General features: G+C 35.7%; 1 protein-coding gene and 1 pseudogene across 2 annotated transcripts in view; one reads left to right on the forward strand and one right to left on the reverse strand.

Moving 5' to 3' along the window:
- LOC100241228 (mitogen-activated protein kinase kinase kinase 1) overlaps positions 1-9506 on the forward strand; it is a 52397-nt gene extending 42891 nt beyond the window's left edge. The window contains exons 7-9 of one of the 2 annotated variants that reach the window (XM_010659533.3): positions 6728-6838; positions 8580-8831; positions 9040-9506. In XM_010659533.3, the coding sequence (XP_010657835.1) occupies positions 6728-6838; positions 8580-8792 (324 nt within the window). In that variant the 3' untranslated portion in view covers positions 8793-8831; positions 9040-9506. The remainder of the gene's footprint in view (positions 1-6727; positions 6839-8579; positions 8832-9039) is intronic. The other variant, XM_010659534.3, reaches the window with a different exon arrangement.
- Positions 9507-12125: 2619 nt separating this feature from the next.
- LOC100246356 (aquaporin PIP1-2-like) lies at positions 12126-13138 on the reverse strand (annotated as a pseudogene).
- Positions 13139-13641: the final 503 nt, after the last annotated feature.

Here is a 13641-nt window from a genome sequence, read left to right on the forward strand (position 1 = left end):
TTTCTTTGAGAAATGCAAATTCCTTCCGTAGACAAGACACTTCCATTCTTGGGAAATACTTGAGATCACCCAAGTCTTCTATCTCAAATTCCTTGGCAAGGAGATTTTTCAAAGTAACTTTCTCTTGATCATAATCTCTAGTAAGAATTGTCATTGACATACACAATAAGAATAGCTATTTTTCCTCCTATAGAGAACTTAACAAACAAGGTGTGATCAGATTGGCACTGAGTATAACCATTCTTCTTGATGACCTTTGTGAATTTGTCAAACCAAGCACGAGGAGACTGTTTAAGGCCATATAATGCTTTCCGAAGTTTACATACCTTGTTAAGAGTCATTGTTTCCTTTGAAGCCAGGGGGAATCTCCATATACACTTTCTCCTCCAAGTCACCAATGAGGAAGGCTTTCTTCACATCTAACTGGTTTAGTGACCAGTCCATATTAGCAGCAAGAGAGAGTAAGACTCTAACAACATTGAGTTTCGCAACAAATGTCTCCTGGTAATCAACCCCATAAGCTTGAGTGAATCCTTTTGCAACGAGTCGTGCCTTCAACCTTTCAACACTTCCGTTGCCTCTATGTTTAATTGTAAAGATCCACTTACATCCCACCATATTCTTATCTTTTGGTAGATCAACAATTTCCCATGTACTTGTCTTTTCCAAAGCACTCATCTCATAAAAAACAACCTTTCTCCAATCTGATTGATTGAGAGCCTCGTGAATAGTTCTAGGAAGCTGTACTTTAGTTATCTTTCATGGAAAATGCCCTATATGATGGAGACAGCTCATTATAGGACACAAAGTTCTGAAAAGGATGTTTAGTGCAGGACCTCACCCCTCACTCCTTTTCTTAGAGCACTAGGCAGATCTAGATCATTAGAAGCTTCATTCAAAAGAGGTTCAGCAGTGGTGTTACCTGGTGAATTTTCAGAATCTTTCGAATCCGATTCAGACTTTGGTTTTGCATTGGATGCACTTGGATTTCCCCCTTCTTCTGAGCGCCCCCCCCCCCCCCCCCCCCCACCCCACCTTTTTTTTTAATGGTATAGACAATAGGTGAGGCTGGATGTTGAGTTTGATCAGGTGGAAGGTCAGGACTTGAAGATTGTGAAGGCTGTATGGTCTTGGATATGGGCTCTGATTGAAGATTGGAAGATGTCTCAGTCTTGGGTGGAAGGAAAGATGAAGGGCAAGAAGAATCAAGACTCTTATCAAGAAAATTAGTATTTATGTTTAAAAACTGATATTCTCGTAGTCGATTCTCCCCTTGAATATCAGTTTTGAGGTAAAAGGGTTGAATTTCAAAGAATGTTACATCTATGGATACGTAAATTTTCCGTTGAGTAGAAGGGTAACATTTATACCCTTTTTGGCTCGGAGAATACCCAAGGAAGAGACATTTGAGCTTTTGGATCAAGTTTGGAGCAATGTTGGGAATGAATATGGATGAAGGCAGAGCAGCCAAACACTGTGATGGGAATGGAGGAGATTAGCCGAGAATTAGGATAGGAATGGAGAAGGACTTGACAAGGACTTTGATAGTTGAGAATATGGGATGGCATTCTTCTAGTGAGATATGTAGCAGTAAGAACAGCCTCACCCCAGAAGTCTTAAGGAATGTTAGAGGTGAACATGATGGAATGGGAAACCTCAAGTAGATGTCTATTTTTCTGCTTGGCTACTCCATTTTGTTGAGGAGTATTAACATATGAACTTTGGTATATAATTCCTTGATTCATCAAATAGGTACCCAGAGCAGAATGGAAGTATTTTCTTCCATTATCAGTCTTGAGGATTTGAATTTAGGCTTAAAATTGATTTTGGATCATTTTATGAAAGTTTATGAAGATTTGGCCAACTTCGGATTTATCTATCATGAGAAATATTCAAGTGAGTTTAGTGTGATCATCGATAAAGGTGACAAACCATCTTGATCCAAAAATGTTCTTGATCCTAGATGGACCCCAAATATCATTGTGTATCATTGAAAATGGATGAAAAGTCTAGTAAATTTGGTTAGGATAAGAATTATGCACATGTTTAGACATTTGACAAATTTCACAATGAAAAGACTTGGAATTTTTATTAAATAATGATGGAAACATTTTCTCAAGATACACAAAATTTGGATGACCTAATCTATAATGCCACAACAATATGGCATCATTTTTATTATCACTACGAATGGAAAGAACAGAATTGGACTGAATAGAATGAGCTTGAGAATTGTTGGCTTGAGAATGACTGGGATTAGGATACTTATTGGCCTGAAGTAGGTAGGGCCCCTCATGCACCTTAGCATTTCCAATCATCATCCCCGAATTCATAACCTGAAATTCACAGTGATTAGGAAAAAATTTAGCAACACACTTAAGGTTTTTTGTTAGTTTACTAATGGACAACAAATTGCAATCTAGATTTGGAACAAGTAAGACAGAGTGAAGAGTCAAGTCCTTTGAAACAGTCACTGAACTAGAACCAACAACCTTGGACAACGATCCATCAGCAATGCAGACAAAATAATTCGAAGAGCAGGGATCATATTTGTCAAAAGCATTTGCATCTTCTGTCTGATCAGATGCACCAGAGTCAACAATCCATGGTCTTGTCCTTTTCTGTTTAGCATTTAAAGCACTCAAGAAATTACCTTTTTGTGCAACAGAGCCAATACTAATTATGGAAGTGGGCTGAGGTGGTTTAGGTTGCTGTGACTATTGGAGTAGTTTCTATAAAAGATCTAACTGCTGTTTGCTAAACGGTTTTGATTTGGGCTGAGAGGTGGAATTGGTGTGGCATTGTTTGCTCAGCTGTCACATCCATTTGACTGCAGTATCCAATCTACAGGTTTACCATAGATGTCCCAACATATCCTTTGCATGACCATGTTTCTTGAAATGGTCACACCAAGGTCTTTCCTTTCGTTGCTGATTTTCTCCATTGTTGCTGGACTGACCCGGTTGCAAGAGTAGAGCTTTCAGTAGTAGCTGCAACAGTTTGCTTGCCTAACATGAGTTTCAATGAAAAAAGTATTTTTTTTCTTTACTCTTTTCCTTTCCTTAGACTTTATACTTACAGATCCTAATATGAATCTAGATCATTAGCAAGATCAGAATTTGTAGGAACAAAACAAATAAGTAAAGCAAATACAAATAAATGGGGGTAGGTATGTATAAGAAAATCTGACTTTCGTTATTATTTTGTATCTGACATTTCTAGCAAACAAATGGGCTATAGTATTTCATGTTGGATCAACGAATTATAGGGGGGCGAGTTGGATTTGAACCAACGTAGACATATTGCCAATGAATTTACAGTTTGTCCCCATTACTTGCTCGGGCATTGATCCAAGAAGAATCAATTCTAAGATTATTGATAATCCATGATCTATTTCCTTTCTTTTTACCCCCAGGGGAATTCGAATCCCCACTGCCTCCTTGAAAGAGAGATGTCTTGAACCACTAGACGATGGGGGCATACTTCCCCGATTGCCATCATACTAAGATGATAGTATCAATAGTTTTTTGAAATTGTCAATATAATGTAATGGTATGACTAGATCCGAAGGATCTTTCCTTCTTTCATGATTCCATAGAATTTTTTGATTCGTCATTTAGATTCATGAATTAGTCATTCTAATCAACATTCTATAGATAAATCTCTCTTTACCTCTATGAAGGCTTCATGGATTGTTGGAAGGGGTTTGGTACCAAGGATCCTCCCACAAACCTCATCAAGGTCCTTGTTGAGGCCCAATAAGAATTGAAAAGCCATATTTTCTCCACAATCTTTTGATACTTAGCAACATCTTCAAGGTAATTCCAATCATACTCGTAAACATCCAATTGTTGCTAGTGGTGACCAAGAATATTGTAGTAATTGGTGACGGTTAAATCCCCTTGACGGAGATCATGAAGAACACTCTTGATATCAACCTGTTCTATCGTATTTTCTTTAGTGGAATATGTTTCTTTAACCGCATCCCACATCTCTTTTGTGGTCTTGTAGAGAAGAAAGTTTTCACCGATCTCATTGGTCATGGAATTGATAAGTCATGATTTGACCATATTATTCTTTGTCTTCCAAGTTCGAAATATGGGATCATCACTTTTGGGTTGAACGATTTCTCCAGTGAGGTGGCTATCCTTATCCTTGCTGCCGATAAACATAAGAATGGACTAAGACCATTGGAGATAGTTATTCTCATTCAACTTGTGACCTGTGATGGGAAGAAAAGAGCCATTGGATCCTCTATGGTCATTGGAAGTGAGGGTCTCCAACCTAGAGTTGACTTCAGAGACTGATTGTTGACTATTGGTAGTCATTTCGGAAGATTCGTCTGGATTGGATCAATTTGTGACAGGATTGAATCACGTTTGGATTGGACTAATGAACCTAGGACAATTTGCGACTAGGTTGGAGAAGACCATTCATGGCGAGATAGCAGTAGGGGGTTCAGGTCACCTGTTGCCGAAAAAAAAAGGCATTAGAGAATAGGAGTCGATCCCAATGGGAAACCGCTTTGATACCATGCAGAAAACTTGGTATATTTCTATATCTCTCTTCAAAGCATGTACAACATCAAAATTATATATGCTAAGAATCGAATCAACCAATTAAAAATCTAGCTACAATCTAGGAGATACATGACTAAGAAAAGGAAAAAAAATCAAAACAAAAAGTGGGAAACCATCCTGGTTTGAATACAAAATAAAATCCCAACAAATTAGGGATATTCACACGGAAATCAACATTTTGGAGAAGAGCAAGGGCGGGTTAGGGATTCAACATTTGTCTCTATTAAATAAGGCGCTTTTGTGCAAATGGAGTTGGTGGTATGCCACTAAAAGAGGTGCCTTTTGGACACGATTGATTAGTGGCAAATATGGAAAGGAAGAGGGTGGGTGGTGTTTTGGTGAAGTTAGAGTTAGGTATGGAGTCAGGCTTTGGAAATCCATTAGGAAGGAACAAAACATTTTCTTGGGTTTTTTTTCCTTTTGTAGCAGGTGATAGGAGGGTGAAGTTTTGGATTGATAAATGGGGTGGGGATGAACCATTGTGTGTTTCCTTCCCCTCTTTATATGCCTTAGCTGTTGCAAAAGAGGCTTGGGTGGCAGATCTTTGGGTTCAACATGGGAAGAGAGGTCATTGAAACCCTTGTTTCTCATGTTCTTTGAATGATTGGGTAGTGGATGAAGTTGAAGATTTATTTTTCAAGTTGCAAGGAAAGGTAGTTGATAGAGAGGAGGAAGATAAGTTGGTGTGAATGAACTTGTACAATAATAAGTTCTCTGTGAGTCATTTATATGCTGATTTGGAATTGGGGGTTGTTGTGTCATTTCCAATGTGAGTAGTTTGGAATTCGTGGGTCCCTTCAAAAGTTGACTTTTTTGCATGGGAGACAACTTGGGGAAATTTTTTTACTTTAGATCAGCTTCAAAAAGGAGGGTAATCTTTGGTCAATAGGTGTTTTCTTTGCAAAAAAGAAGAAGAATTCATAGATCACATCCTCCTTTATTGTTCTCTGGTTAAGATCCTTTGGCAGTTGTTGTTTGATCTCTTCGGTATTCATTGGGTGCAAGTTGCTATGGTAAAGGAGGCTCTTTTAGGGTGGCACAGTTCTTTTGTGGGCAAAAGGAGGAAAAAAGTTTGGAGAGTAGCTCCTTTAAATTTATTTTGGACGTTTGAAAGGAGAGAAATCTCAAGTCATTTGAGAATAAGGAGCATTTTGTTCATTTTTAAAGATTATTTTTTAGAAATTTGTTTTCTTGGGTAAAGTAGTATATGGAGACTGATTCTCTGTCTTTACTTGATTTTATTGAGTCGTTGGGTTCTAGTTGAAGGAGGGGGTTGTTGGGGTTCTTTTCTTGTTTATGTGCTATTAGGCGCTTTTTGTATACGTCCTATGTGCTTTGGAGTGTCTTTGTGGCGTTTTTATTTTGTAATGCATTTGGTTTTATTTATCAAAAAAGACAAAAAAAAGAAAAAAAAAAAAAAGAAAGTATGGTGGCAATTCAGCCTTTGCATTGTTCAAGCGGTAAAGTTCGATAATTCCATGTAAAAGCACACCACAAATTAAAAAGAAAAACAAAACAGTAGCAATTCAATAAGCAGCCTAGCATCCTCTTAGCCACATCCTTTAGAACAACCTAACAATTTTGCATTACAAAAATACATACCCTCTATTTCACTTGATTATTGATTTGGGTGTGCCTATTATTGATACTTGTATCTTCCATAACAAAGTTACAACCCTACTGTGGCATGTTGTGGCTGACTGATAAGCATGGTAATATTTATGGGAACAAAGTTCAAATTTAACTACTTGCAACACTCTTTCAACGTTGTTGTTTCTTTCACTCATGGATTAATGGATATTTGCTAGTTTTTTCTGGAAGCATATTTAACTATTTTAAGTGGCTATTGGAATCTTGTATTACATTTGGTGTTAAGTCCCAAAATGTGGACTCTTGAGCTTTTTTGAGCCCTATAAAGATGTTAAAACCATGGATCTATGAATTTTTTATTCAAAAATCATATAGCAGTTGGGATTCAAAACTCAAATCCCAAGTCTAAATCTAGGCATCAAAATGATTTAGGAAAATTTACATTATATTATAAGGCACAATATGCTCAAGCGTTTCTTATAGATAGTTTGAGTTTATGAATTATTCTTGTTTCTTTGTAGATAGTATGAGTTTGTGATTTCATTGTGTAACTATAGGTCGTTAACCGGAAGAATAAGGGCTATGGGCTTGCAGCTGATATATGGAGCCTTGGATGCACTGTGTTAGAGATATTGACTCGTCGACCCCCATATTCCCACTTGGAAGGCGTACGTATGACATTTCGTAGATATACAACATTATTTTCTTTAATATTTTTTCTTGTTTTGTTCTTCTGTCTGTGCCCTTCAATTACTTGTTATTCAAATTGATGATATGGAAATTGGTTGAGTTTGGCTCTAACTTTGAAAATGCTGATGATTTTAAAGCAAGGGTGAAGATCTTGACCCAAAGTCTACCCCTTTTTGAAGGATTCAAAAAACAATTTACACCTGTAACATCTCAAGAATAAAACCACTAAAATAAAAAACATGTCTGAAATTATTTGGTTGGTTGAATCCAAGAGCTTCTTAGATCCACGCACCTTATCATTTGGTGATTATCAACACATGGTTTTAAGTGGAAAGGCTGGATTGTTGGATTTGGATATATAAAAGAAGGTTCAATCCGAATCCATTTATCTTTGGATAATTGGCAATTATGAATTATGTTTTTCCTTTTTATGTATTGTTATTTCATGCAAGACTGTTAAGTTTCTTTCTTTTTCTCTATAGTTCCATTTGTAATTTCTTCAATCAACTTGGTTTAGAGAATGCCACTCAATATCTGTCTTGTCCTGGCTGTCATATATGAATACCATGGATTTATCAATATTTTCTTTTATGTTATCAAACACTCCAATTTACAAGTGCAGGACTAAATAGGCTCGAATCATTGGCAACAACTTTTCTCAGTTGTCAGATGACATTTTGCAGTCACTCCAGATTTTTTCTTCTTTTAAATTTTAATTTTAAATTTCTTCTTTTGTAACTTCAGTTTGTCATATAATCTGGGTGAAGGAGCCTCACATTCCTGATTGTGTGACCTTCCCTGATGAAGGACAGTGCAGATGACACTGGAACTCATGCTAGCAGATTCAAAATCTTGTTGAATTGCCAATTGCTAACATTTTGAAACACCAGACATTTTATCACTGAATTGGAAGTTGAATGTTTCTGAATAAGGTTTTGACTTGATTATTGCTTGTGTTATCTAGGAAGCTCTAAAGGCACCCAGACTGCCTCTGGAACTTTTCTTTCTTGAAACTTGACCAATGACTCATCTTTGGGCTAGAAAACAGGTTTTACAGAAACATTCTTGGCATAAGGTTTGATATTAATTTTTCTTCCATCTAAGTTTGAAAAGCAAGATTTTAAACTTGTAGATTTGCACTCTTCCTTCAATCAAGTACTTTGTGTATGCAAATATTGACCATGCATCTTGCTTTGTGTTGTCATGCATAACTCAACCTTATATTCCTTAAATGCTCTATTCTTGTATTCAGAAGATATGATAACCAGACTTGTGTTAATATGCTTCTTGATATTGCCGTTGATCTTGCCACTTAAGAAATCAAGTTTTAGTGTTATCTATGTCAAGTCCTATGCAAAGTTAATTGGGAGGTTTCTGTTTAGAGATGGGAATGGAGGGGTGGATCACAATATTATGTGAAAGAGAGGAATAAAAATTCCTGACAAGAATGTGTTTTTGTTTCCATGAGAACGGTTTTTTTTTTATATTCCTATTCTCATTTCTAATATAAGTAGACTAAGCCCAGTTATGAATGAAAAATGGAGTACATTTCCAGTTTCCATTCCCATTCCTATTCCAGTGTACCAAACATGCCTTTGGTGTCTAAGGGAAAATAATTGTGTTGTTACCTGATAATCAATTTGATAACTTGGAATGCAGTCCATCTCTGATTTTATAGTTTGAGTTCTAATAACGGAATATCTCTATATGGCTTGGCAGATGCAAGCGTTATTTAGGATTGGCAAGGGTGAACCTCCTCCTGTTTCTAATTCCTTGTCATCAGATGCCCGAAATTTTATCCTCAAATGCTTGCAAGTCAACCCTAGTGATCGGCCTACTGCTGGTCAGTTACTGGACCATCCATTTGTGAAAAGGCCACTGCACACTTTCTCTGGCCCTCAATCTCCTCGTATGAATGGAATACGACCTTAAAAGCTTTTGATCTTGCTACAGAGAATCAAATACATCAAGGTAAAATAAAACACTTTTGTGGAGTAATTTCTATTCTTTAGCAACATTGATCCTTCAGACACTGGAGTTTGTTCAATCCAGCTGGAGGAAGTACATCCCTATAGTATGCCTTTTGGACACACATATTTGGGCATGATTTGATCTGTATCCGCCCCTATGAACTGGTTGGCTTGTCCTTGGGCTAATGCTATTAATTTATTTATCTCAGTGACAGCTTCTTTGCGCTCACATGGCTATCACTTTACTTGGGATCATCTGGTGGAAGATTAGTTTGTGGCTGATATATCTGGTATTTGACATGCAAGGATCATACACACGTAAAGACATGATCGGTCAGCCATGATGCCCTCCGGAGTAGAGCGGATTTTGTATAAAAAGCCAACCCCGTGTTGGGCTTTGTGTTATATCCTCGTTAGCAAGAGAACAAATTGGTGAGACAGCATTGTTTTGGAGTTCTGATTTCTTGGAATTGGTGTGCAATTAGCAAGGTAATTGTTTTGGGAAGAAAGGGTTGAGGGATGATGTTTGTATGGATCAAGTGTAAATATCAATAAGAATGTGTATAAGTTAGCCAAAAAAATAAAGGGAAAACAAAGATTCTTCACTTGCTTGCTTTTTTGTTGTATGAATTTGTTAATTATGTAGGAAAATTTAGCAAAAAGGAGGTTTGTTTAATTTTTCTTTTCTCGCTTTTTTTTTTTTTTTTTTCCGTTTTTTCTCATCTTTTGTTTTTTCTTTATTTTCTCCTCCACTTTCTTTCTTGCCTTCGTCTTTCTTTTAACTCACTTCCTCTGCAACCCAACAGATATGGCAGCAGCCATACACAGGAAGAGAAATTTGATGCTTGGGAAAGGAGTCGGTAGTAAGGATGTGCTTCAAGTCCCTGGGGTTGGGTTGGCACTTATTCTAAGCTCAAGTTCATTTTCTCAAGTCCAACCTTAAGGGTATGTTCATTGTTGGAAAATACAAAGAAAAGGAAAAAAAATATTAAAAAAATGTTTTATTTTATTTTATTTTTATATTTGGTTTTCGAATGAAAATATGTAAAAAAAAATATCAAATATGATTAAAACTAGTTAAAAATTTATATATTTTCAAATTATTTAAGTTTTATATCAATCACTTAAAATAAGTTAAATAAATTTGAAATAGCAAATAAAAAATAAATTTATAAAAATGAGTTATTGATTTTAAATTTAGTTTTTATTTGCTTTCATTTGTTTATTTCTTCTCTTTTTCCTTTTTATTTTTTATTTTTTATATTTTTCCTCAAATTTTTCGGGAATCAAACGTGGTCTAAGCTAATTCTTGATCCAAATAGTAATATTAAAGCCTTAGTTTTATCTCGGGTTTGACTTGGGTTGATAAAAATAAATTGAGGTTAGTCATGTTGATAAGATTAATAATTATTGTATAAAATTAACATTCATTTTATTATATCTTTTTCTATTCAATCCACATTTAACACATGAAAACTATTGAAAAAAAACATAAGATATGAATAACAGGGTCATGGGTACAAAGAATGAAGGTGATAAGAAGAATATGATAAAAAATACAAATATTATAAATGTAATTATAAAGTTTGAGATTAAAATATGAAAAAATGGGATCGAAGTACGAAAAAAATCATTATGTTAGAAAATAGATAATTAGGACAAAAACAATGACTATGAAAAATATCAACAAGGTATAAAGAATACGAAGAAGTATAAAACATGTATGTTGAATACTATAAAGGTAGGTAAGATACCAACAAATATGACTAAAATATAAAAAATGAAATCATACATGAAAAATATGGCAAAATTTATGCACACTGTGATATCAATACACATATGTTTACATGTTGATCCAACAGTACACATAATACATGCATTATTAATACATATCTAGAAGATGATTTAGTGTGAATTGAATTAAACTTTGAGTAATAGTAAATTATTAAGTTATTATTAAACTTAATTTCAACAGTAAAAGAAACAAATTCTTAGGAATAAAATTAAATATTATTTCGGATTATTTAAGAGGAATATATAGTGAATGTCATATTATATTTTAACTTAATTTTAATTATTATTATTATTAGACTATCATGTTGCTTATTTACAATTATATTTAATTTTTAGTTTTTTTTTAGAATATTTATTTGTTTTTCTAAAGCTTATTTAATGATAGAAGAGTATTCAAATCATGTTCATAACTAGTTCATATATATATAATTTTTGACAAAAAAAATTATTATAAAAATAGTTGAAAAATAATTAAGAAGAATATAGAAATTATTTAAGAGTGAGAAATCTTGAAAAAGTGCAATAGAAAAAAAAATTTCATTTCGTGCTGTTTGAATTTGGAAGTCTAAACAATGAGGAGATGTCTGAAATTGGAAGATTGGACACAATAAAAATGTCCAAACGTCAATTGATTAGTAGAACAAGATATAGTTTTAGACACCTATAATAGTGTCTAAGCGTATAGTTTTAAACATTTTAAGTATGCTAAGAAGTATAGGTTGGACATTTATAAAACATCCCATCATGCAACACAAACAATATTCACAATACCTCTTTCTTCCAACTCTAAAAGTACAAAAAGAAATATAAAAGATATCATAAAATGCATGCCTTTACACTTGTACCATTATTAGAGATGTTTATTTATTTGTCCAATAATAATAAGAAATATAATTTTTTTGATAAATTATTGTGGACCCCGCATTTCGGCTCATGCGTTTCCCACTCGATGGCGAACTCGATTTTTATTTCGAAAATGATTTTATTTATTCAAAGAAAATGATTTGGAGTTGTCACTTATTTTTGTTTTATTTTAAAAAGGGTAAACAAAATAAGAAAGAAAACCCTAAGTATGACTCTTTATTTTGGAAAAGGTGATCTACGAAAAATCGGATCGGGTTCGGGGGTCAGGTTACTTATCGGGAAGGTACGGTAAAGACCGTAGCACCCCTCTAAGTCCCTAAAGTCGGGTCTCTACTACTAAAGTGAAACAATCATGACAATTGATGAATAAACCAACGAATACTCTAAATGATCATACACGTATGAGAATCCGAACAAGCATAAGGAGTGACCATGAGGCGAGTAAATATGTACCTGGGTGGCGAACCAATATGCGCTATCAAGAGAGGGGGTCAGTGCATAATAAAAAGCATAAACGTAGCTCATATGTCACTAAATTGAGTACAAAATCACTAAAGGCATGCATGGCACTTCATTCAAAATTCATTTTTATTTTAAAGCAAATTCATTTGATGTTGGGTTCCCACCAAAGCCCGTTTATTTTTGCATGAACTAATTTCATAAATTCCATCACTTGGAATTACGGCATTAAATTCACACTTATTTTAAAAACATTTTTTTTTAAAACAGAGGAGATGTGAGGATTGCTCGCCAGAAAAGAAAATGGCAGCAAAGTTTTATTAAAAATGAGATTTTTGATACGTAAGACTCTAAGTGGAAAAACTTGGATTATTTAAAGAAGGGGATTTAGAAAGCTATTTTTAAAACCAAAAGGAAGAAATGGAAGGTGGCACGTGGCCAAGGGTAGCTAGAGTAACTCCAATGAAGGGTCCAACCAAGGAAATCCACATATCATTCCAGGCATTTCCCTTGTTGTAGATGATGGCGGCCCGAGACTCCTAGCAGGATTGATGCCGGTTCCGGTGATGGGGATGGTTGCCGGATGAACCAAGAGCACTGCAAACTCGATTGAGAGAGGAGCCAAATTTGAAACATGTGAGTCTCTAACATTGCTCTTGGCATCAGTTGCAGAGAGAACGGGGTAGACAAGAATGACAGTGCCAACTATCTCAGCGCCGAGCCCAGCAAGCTTGGGGTAGCCAGAAGCCACGGCATTGATTCCACCACCCAGCATCTCAAAGGCATGTCTTTGGAACCCCTTTTTCATACCCGCGCCACAGATTGCACCTGAGCAGTTGAAAACCAACAACAGCACACCAGTTGGGGGACTTGACGACACCTATAATAGCCGAGATGATGACGTAGAGGAAGAGGAAGGTGGCCATGCACTCGGCAATCCCAACTCTCCAAAACGGCCGTGAATGAAGCTCACCAGGCTCAAACAATAGAGCTGGTGGAGGCTCTCTATAGTCCTTAGCATCAGCTTCCACGACATGAATCTCGTGGTCCCCCGCTCATACTATCAGGTCCGGTACCAATTTCTTTGTTGACCTCAGCACTTGCATCAAACTCGTCAATATCATCTTGGCCTGAAAACCGGTAGTAAACTGCCATAACAGTCACATAAATAATCCCAAAGCTGCCCGACATTGCATCTGTAACAAGGTATGCCGACCACTCTGATCTCATCTTGGCAAGCCATTTTTCAATCTTGAAAATAGGTGCTGCATCGGTTATTTTTGCTATATGCAATTAACGAGACGGCTGATGTTGACCAATACTTGGGATGTCACGCCCTAAGACCCACTCCAAGGGCGTGACGGTCATTTCACACCTCAAACCCGAAGGCTTAAAGTATAATCTGACCCAAACAGTCATATTGTAACTGGATGTTACCAATTACCAAATACCTGCTCAGAGTAGCGGAAACAAAATCTAAAATCCTCAAAGTTCAATTTCCAAATAACTTCCAAATACCAAATGATCCAAAATAACATAACTAATAGTTAAACAAAATCCAACATAAAATCCTAAGTCAAATCCTAATGATGACCATTCTTCAGCCTAACCATCACTCCTCACCCGAACTAAGAGTACCTGAAAAATTTTCAACAACTGGGAATGAGCTCACAGCCCAATAAGGAATATTAATG

Source organism: Vitis vinifera, chromosome 12 (assembly GCF_030704535.1).
Source record: "Vitis vinifera cultivar Pinot Noir 40024 chromosome 12, ASM3070453v1".
Taxonomy (NCBI): domain Eukaryota; kingdom Viridiplantae; phylum Streptophyta; class Magnoliopsida; order Vitales; family Vitaceae; genus Vitis; species Vitis vinifera.